This window comes from Lotus japonicus, chromosome 3, assembly GCF_012489685.1.
Source record: "Lotus japonicus ecotype B-129 chromosome 3, LjGifu_v1.2".
Lineage (NCBI taxonomy): Eukaryota > Viridiplantae > Streptophyta > Magnoliopsida > Fabales > Fabaceae > Lotus > Lotus japonicus.
In genome coordinates, this window is record NC_080043.1 from 17,481,126 (window position 1) to 17,489,824 (window position 8,699).

The 8,699-nt window shown below is 31.2% G+C and overlaps 1 protein-coding gene across 1 annotated transcript; it reads right to left on the bottom strand.

The window, feature by feature from the left end:
- Positions 1-1,134: 1,134 nt before the first annotated feature.
- Positions 1,135-4,094, bottom strand: LOC130749470 (transcription factor MYB63). Its single transcript, XM_057602839.1, has 3 exons — positions 3,798-4,094; positions 2,249-2,378; positions 1,135-2,163 (listed from the first exon to the last, which is right to left on the bottom strand). Exons 1-3 carry the CDS (start codon positions 3,934-3,936, stop codon positions 1,335-1,337), a joined length of 1,098 nt encoding a protein of 365 aa, XP_057458822.1. The 5' UTR covers positions 3,937-4,094; the 3' UTR covers positions 1,135-1,334.
- Between the last annotated feature and the right edge of the window lie 4,605 nt (positions 4,095-8,699).

An 8,699-nucleotide genomic window follows, 5' to 3' on the forward strand; every position in this document is an offset into this window, starting at 1 on the left:
GGTTCCTCTTCTAGTCGGCCCATAGGACCACATGGCCCACCATCCTCTTGGTAGGCCCAAATGACTTCACAATAAAGTGATCGCCAAGCTAGTCGGTAAGGACGAACAAACTTAAAACTTTCACTTTCTAACCATCTAACATGAGGCTAAGTTAATAGAATTGATGGTCAAAATCACTTGACTGGGAGGACACCTTAAATGCCAATTACATAACAACATGACAAAAGGTTAAACATTCTCATCTTCATCCACTTCGACCTTTATATATACAGGTTTGATCATAGTATAGGTAAGTTAAATATTACTCATAATTGCTTTCATATTACCCTTATTGATTTAGAGGATTCTCTCTTTAATTCATTATTGACTTGAACATTAGAGTGTTTTTTGCTGACACATTTCCGCCGTAGATTCTTACTACTCCACCATGTTCTGGCCATTCTCACCCTTGTGCACCACCACGATTGAGAGGAGAACCTCTTTAGTCAAATTGAAAAACGAGTGGGGATCATACTAGTTTTTCCATTTGTTAGTGTATTGGACATTAGTAGTACGAAGTAATTTGTTTTTCGTGGCTGACTACACCAACTTTTATCAACACAATCAAAGTCGTTGGTAAACTCCAAGATAAGGTACTATAACGACAATTGCTTAGAGTCTTTCATAGCTTTGTTCAAATCAACGCTTTACTTCTAAGTTTTGTGACGGCAAATCAAATATAAGGTTCACCGTTCACACCTTGACGTGACGTCCACCTCTGACCCATATGATTGATAACAGTACTCAACTTGAAATCTACTTCCAACTTTGGTAGACTACATTGTCATGAACTCAAATGAGAAAGCAGTGAATGATGACCACACTCTGTTGAAAGTTCTAGTTAGGTAAGATCTTGTCCCAATCATTACCTTGTACAATGCATGATAACCACCAATTTACATTTTTTTCCCTTTCAAGTTTATGCCTTGGATTGCCTTTCTTATAATATGAACGTTTCAATGGACTTGAGTAGAAAATAACGTTTGTGGGGACATAAAGAAAATATGTCACACTAGTGGTAGTAAGTGGAGAATATCACCTACCCATTTGCAAAGTTTTTGATAGTTGTAGTTTACCAAGTCCAACAATTTATTCAATAAACATTAATTACTTGCATATATGTGCTTCAAGCTATTCTCACTTGATTTTGAGAATCATACATGAATTAAACCAACCCATCATACAATTAGAGACACCTAATCTATATGGCTTAATTTACCATTGTCAGTATAATCAGATTCATGATTCTTAGATGGAAGTACTTTTTGTATGTATTAAACTTAAAAACTAGTATTTTAAGGGGAAGAGGGCCATAATTGAATAAAATCAAAGTCTAATTCAGATTCTGCTGGGCTTGTCATGTCATTGAAGTGAAATGTCTGAGGAGGGTCTATTTGTGGCTCAACTGCATAATTCTTTGGTAGGAACTGATCCTTGTTTGACTCATTTGTTTCACCAACTACTCCAGCCTTGCCTTCAAATTCATGGGACCACTTCATGGCTTCAGTAACTTGAACACTCTCTACTCCAAGATCATGATTCTGACTGGCCCCCAATGGTACTTCATTTGGTGGGAAAGATTCAATGCTATCTAACAAACTCCAAATATCATAATCTGATTCCCATGGAATTTCAACCAGATCATGGTTTGGTTTATCCACCTCTTGTAATGTATTGTCAACATCATAAGGTCCTGGATAGATTAATGGAGAAGCTAGTTGTTGTTCTGGCTTGTAGGAAATAATGTCCTGGCTTGAGTTCAAGATACTTGACTCTAAAGAAGATAATGAATTTGATGACTCCTTGAGATTCTCATTGATGCCATTAACTTCATTGGATACTTGCTTTTCTGAATCTGGCTCAATTTTGTCTGTCATTGTCACTTCAGAAGCTTGTTCCATAAACTCATTAACAGGAGGAGTATTTGCAAGATTTGATCCCTCATTTGAGAAAAATGATTCTGATGAAGAAGATGCAGAGGATGTTACTGATGATTGCAGCTTGGACTCATCTCCACTTGACTCTGAATTTTTGGGATCCAATTTTTTCTTTAAGTGGGTGTTCCACACGTTCTTGATCTCATTGTCAGTCCTACCAGGCAAAAGAGATGCAATCTTTGACCACCTGAAACCAAATTTTTTAAACCATAATTAATTAGATATGTTAAACAAAACCAATGCATATTTTGATTTGAGACACAAACACTTACTTGTTTCCCAAGGATTTATGTAGCCTTATTATGGTTTCTTGTTCCTCTGGTGTAAAATTTCCTCTCTTCACATCTGGCCTCAGATAATTGATCCATCTCAAACGACAACTTTTCCCACATCTCTGAAGCCCTAAATTAGCATAACAAATATGAAGTATGAGTGAGGCTCAGTTTGATAAAAATTATCAACTTCAATTTTCTAACATCCTGGTTAAGAAGGCATGAATATTGCAAACTCTTCTTTTAAACCATTTTCTTCTATAGTCAAAACAGCTATTAGATTTCAGAAAGAAAAAAAAAACAGCTACTAAACATTAAAAATGATTGTACTCATATTTTATTATGAATTAATAGTTATATGACTACAATCCTCTAGCCCACTTTTTTTTCTGTCTTTTGCTTAAAAATATCATCCATTCACTAGTCACTACTCATCCCTCCTAATTCAGAAAATAATTGAAGCAAATGTACAAAGTGAATCATAATAAACCTGTAATGAAATAGCTAAAATAGTCATTCAGCTACTTCTTAGGGGAACCCAAGAAGTTAATTATAATTTACAGGAGGAAACTTCAAATTAAAACGTAATCCCCTTCATTTTAAGGAAAATTGAAAATAAATGTTTTCAAGTAGCATATTGGCACATAGTAAAGGGACATGCTTATGCAGAGTCTTTATGTATGTTTATGATCATAATGGTAATTTTTCATATGTGGAATGACACTCAACCTGGCTGGGGCCTATTAAAGGTAGGTGGATAACCATTTTGAGAAATTGGACATTTAAAATGTATGAGTTTCTTTAACCAAGACTTAAAATGTCACAATTACTGGTTGAATGAGGGACCACAATGATAGTTTGGTGACAAATGAACGTTTCAAATTTTTCTTACTAACCAGAGCCAAGCAAAATGTCTCCTACTCCTGCCAAACTATTCTGTTTTTATTCTCTCTATTATTATGAATAAATTTTTAATTTAAACGGAAAACAAGTGTACCACCCCACAAGGGATTGAGATTTTCTGTCACCTTATTTCGCCTATCTCAACAATAAAATTATGTCATACCAATTAAAAACAGAGCAATAGAGCAATGGAGGAACAGAGCAATAGAGCAAATGCAGAATCTTGAAATGTGATTCATCACAAACAGCAGGTTTAAGCAACAATGCAAACATAACTTGTCAGCAATTGCAATTATGGCAGCGACCGCAATTGCAGCCACAATTGTAGGATCATGACGCAAACGCGACACCACCGGATCATAGCCATGAATGTAAATGCAAATTCAAATTTCAAAGAGACATTGTAAAAATTAAATTTTCACAGATACATAAATGAATGACATCAAACACAAAAACTGGTTGAAACTTAACAAAATAATGTCATTCCCAGAGAAAGACTCTCATACAAAATTCAGTTCACAACCAAAACACCCTAATTCCGATCTTGAAAAAATATGAAAACAGAAAAATAACACATGCTGACACACTTTGTCCCAGTGAGCACAAACACACACCGAAAGAGAGAGGGAGGGATCAAAATATATACCAGCTTGTTTGGGAAGAGAACGCCAATTCTCATGGCCATGTTTCTGGATGAACGCTATGAGCTTAAGATCCTCTTCAGGGCTCCAAGGACCTCTCTTCACTTGAGTCTTGTCACAGCATGGTGCTCTTCCTTTCCCCATGAGTGATGATGATGATCTCTTATTACAACTCCTTAAGTCTTAGTTTTTCATGGTGTTTGGATCAGTTCAAATATGCTTCACTCAGGTGTTCCCCCTCAGCCTATATATACTAGCTGGTGCAGTGAGGGGATACTCTGCATTGAACCCACAAGAGTCATGCCTCAGGTTACTGAAGTGCAATGCAATAAATAGAGTGAAATCTAGAAGTATTTTATTATAATATTTATCATGCATTTATTGGTAATAAAGAGTTTCCTCTTTGACTATTTACAATGAAACCTCCATGACTTCAGCAATTTTAAATAGTGAAGTGTATTTATTAAATTAATTAATGTTTTGTGAAACTAATTATGATGCACACATGTGAATTGACAATGTCAAGTGAAACAATGTATCTACTTCTCTCACTAAAATTATTTTAGGTTCACATATTTGATAGTTGTAAATGAAATTCTTTTAAGGAAATTAAATAAGCAGGTTTGGATTTGTTGTTTTTTTAAGGTTTATGGGAGAGCCACCAAGCTAATGAATTTTTTTTATCACTTCTTTATGATGTCAACATTCCCTTGATAAACCCAACTATAATATGGTTGACCTTCAACAAAGTTTTTGAAAATTAAATATAAATTAAAAAATAATTCAATCAATTATTTATTTTTGATTTCTCTCTTCAGGTATGCCTAAATATACCTGTAAGACATTTCTCAAGTTCAAATGGGATTAGGTAACCCCTTCTTAAAGTGGTACAATCTATAAGTAATTTTGTTTGAGGGGTCACAAATCCCATTAACTAACTAGACAGTGTTTGATAATCAATTTTATCTTTTACTAAAAATATTAAATTATATGCATATAAAAATATTTAAAGTTCATTACAAACAATGAAGTACACTCAATCATAATTAAATACGTAAGGTAAAAAAGACTTGAATTTTTACATTAAATTCATTAAATCAAAAAATTCGCGTAAAATACATTAAGAAATAGAAATATTTCTTTGTAATAAATATATTAAAACAATAGTTAAGAACTAAAAAAATTGCATTGTCAAAAATTATTCAAATTTTTACATTAAATAACAACATTTATAAACTTAAAATTGACTTCTTTTTTAAACTCAAATTGACTTAATTTTTTGCGTTTGAGAAATATTAAAAATTAAAATTAGTTAGTAATAATATAATATTTATTAATAACTAAATGATATAAAATACTTTTAAAAATAAAAAATGTCACTAAAAAAATATTGAATTTTAACTATAACGTATATGTGGATTATTATTACATTTTCTTGCAGGTCCTTTTTTTTTTGGTATATCGGAAAGATAAATTGCACCCGCTAGGAATCGATCCCTAGACCTCCCCTACCCAACTCATATGTCCCCCAGCTCTTACCACTTGAGCTATCCTACGGGGACTCTTACAGGTCCTTTAAATTGAAGAGTAAATCAAACATTCTTTTAATGTCGATTGTACTCAGCATGATAGAAATGGAGATTGTTTGTGAATACTTGTGCCAAAAAATTCTATATATATTTATTGTAATTTTTATTATTATTTATATATTAATTGTAACACATTTTTTAGAAAATGTATTAATTAATTAATTGGAAAACTTCGTGTACATAAAACTAGAAAGTTAAATAGCAGTAGTTAAAATATTAATTTTCAACCTCCCTTTGGGAAAAAATAGAAATAATTTTTCTTGTTTCATATTTCAATTATTTTTAAGCATTTATCTAAAAATAAATATAGTATTTTTCAGTTTTAATTTAAATAATCAAAAATATTTTTTTCATGGACAATTGTTCCATGTTTCATTTTTATATCATTTGTTTATAATTTTATTGTTTTTTTCAGAAAAATATAATATTGTGTACTTCTTCTTTAATTTTAAAAACCAAATAAATTGCTTTTTCTTGAAATAAGAAATTATTAATATCATTCATTAATATGTTATGAGGGAAAGTAGTTTCTTAATTTCATAACTTGACTATTTTTGTAGTATTTTTATTTTTTCAAGAATAATATTATATTTATCGCTTTTGACTGAAATAACAAATAAATTCATTCATTAATATTTTATCATGGAAAGTAGTTTTGATGTTTCATATTTCAATTATTTTTCTGTATTTTTCCGTTTAAGACTAATATATTATCTATCATGTTTGACTGAAATAATCAATATATAGTATCCTTTATTAATATCTTGTTATGGAAGGTAATTTAAATATTTAAATTATTTTTTAGTATATTATAAGACTAATATATTGATAATGTAAATAATAATTGAATACAATTAAATATTTTAATTTCTTAAACAAGCAAATATTATTGACTATAATAAATAGAAATAGTTATTAAAATCCAAACCAATAAGGAAACTTGTATTCTAAGAGGTTGAATAGATTGACCCGGTTGAAGCATGAGACCAACTTCGGGTTATATAAATCCTTGAATTTACTTTCAATATCTCAACAAAGACAAAACACATAAGGGTATTGACATTGCAGCTACTGAAAATGGCTAAGATTTCCTTCGTACAAATTTTATTTATTGGGCTTCTCTTCACAGGTATGCTAACAAATTTTATATGTTCACACTCACTTTCATTTTCATCTTATTTTCACACATTTTCTCTATCCAACTTTCTCTTATTTTTCTATCTCGTCACATATCATGTTTCTCATTCATCTCTCAATTGTCTCTTACGTTCATATCTTTCTTTGAGGATGGAGGTCAAATGTGCTTTGAAAAAATACTAGTTTGATTTTTCTTTAAAATTCAATTTATTAGTAGATGTTCTTTACTCGTTCCAAATTTTTGGATGTTGTTAAATTGATATAATGCGCCTCATATCAAATTCAAAACACTGAAGATGGTTCAGAATAATTTATATTATTGGCTTTTTTTTAATGTCAAATTCAAAAGAAACAGAATATTATTGATTTAAAGATTGGATTCAGGGTATTTCAACTCAACACCTAAACTTCCATTGATAACCCTAAGAATATGTTTTATTAAAAACTCGTGATTTTTCACATTTTATATTCACAATAGTACTTATATTGGTTTTTCTCTTTCTCATTTCATTTAATACTCTCACACTACCTAAATAATTAACAATTTTTTTATATATAATTACTCTCCAACTTTGTTAGCATATTGTGGGTTTAAAACTATTAGAAAATACATAATTATAACTTCTGAAAGATTTAAACAGGACTCTCCCACATAACGTTAATTGTTAGATTTAATTTGATTATTGTGAATGATTAAAAATGTATAAATCGATTACTATTTAGTAATGGTGAGAAAATTGTAATTATGAATAAAGTATAAAAACGTACGAGTAATAATAAAAACTTAAAAAATATATAACATTTTGTAGTTTTCTGTCGAACATTTCTTATCCTTTGCATTTTGTAAAATGTTCTAGCTATCACTTGTATTTTCTAAAGTTATTTTGCTTTTTCTCAGTCGTGGCAGGGACAACTGAACCACAACTTACAAGATGTGTGAAAGTGTTGAATCCAGGTGGTTGCAACCTTGCGCAATGTCAACAAAAATGTTTTACATATCCTCGGGGTGTTGGACAGTGCATTGCCGATAGAAATTTTAATTATCAATGTGTATGCGTGTATGATTGTTGATTGTGCTGCCAAGATCTAAAATATTCATGTAGTTCAATCAAAAACAAAATATCCATGTACCACATGTCTTCACTTGAAATAGATAGTATAAGCAAATAAATTATTTATGAATTTGACAAACTTTTTATGTTCCAAAAAAGTTGAGTTGTGTGTTTCTAACACTTCATTGTTGATAAAATTTAAATAACAGTTAATTGAAATATGAAATATTGAAATTGTTTTTATTGATAAATATTAATGAATATAAAAATTATTTATAATTTCATTTAAAGATTATCGATCCCTCCATTTAATCTCCTTCTCTCACCACTGTGATCTCTTACTAAATAGAGGTGATATTGCACTTTTTCACCAAACTCCTCTTTGGTGTTTCTATCTTTCCAAACCATTCGATAATAAACAAAGTGTTAGTACACTAATCAGGGCTCATCTAATACGTATGTTGCGGGTGACGGTCATAAGTAATGTGATAACGAGGCAGATTTAAGCTGGCATTGATGGAGTGGAAGTGTCTATTTAGGAAGGAATGATCAGAGATAGTGACGTAGATATGTGAGAAATAGGTATGACCAAAGGAAAGATATCTGGATCAAACTGTGGACCAGTTGTAACAAAGTAAGGTGTGTCTTCAAAGAATGTGACATTTGCATAAGTGTAGAACCTATGTGTGGAAGACGAGTAACACTTAAGCCCCTTTTGAACACGAGATTAACCTAAAAAGAAACGTTTGACAGCTCAAGCAGACATGTTATCATGATCTGGTGAAAGATCATGAACAAAGCAAGTACAACCAAAGACACAAGGAGGAACACAGATTCTTTGTGTACTTGTCTTGTGATTGAGTGGATAAGATTGGTGGATTCCATGGACTGGACGTAGCCCTAGGTTTGGGTAAACCAGGATAAATTCTTTGTGTACTTGTCTCTAACCCTTTTACTCTGTGATATTTATGCTTTCTCTTGTTCTAACAAAGAGAGTTATTTTTTAGAAAAGCTTTCAATTGAGTTGTTTATTTTTATGAAAAGTTTTCAAACACAATTCAACCCCCTTCTTGTGTTATTCAATTTTATTTCGCAAGTTACTGGTAGTGTTTTCCCTAGTCGAGAGCGA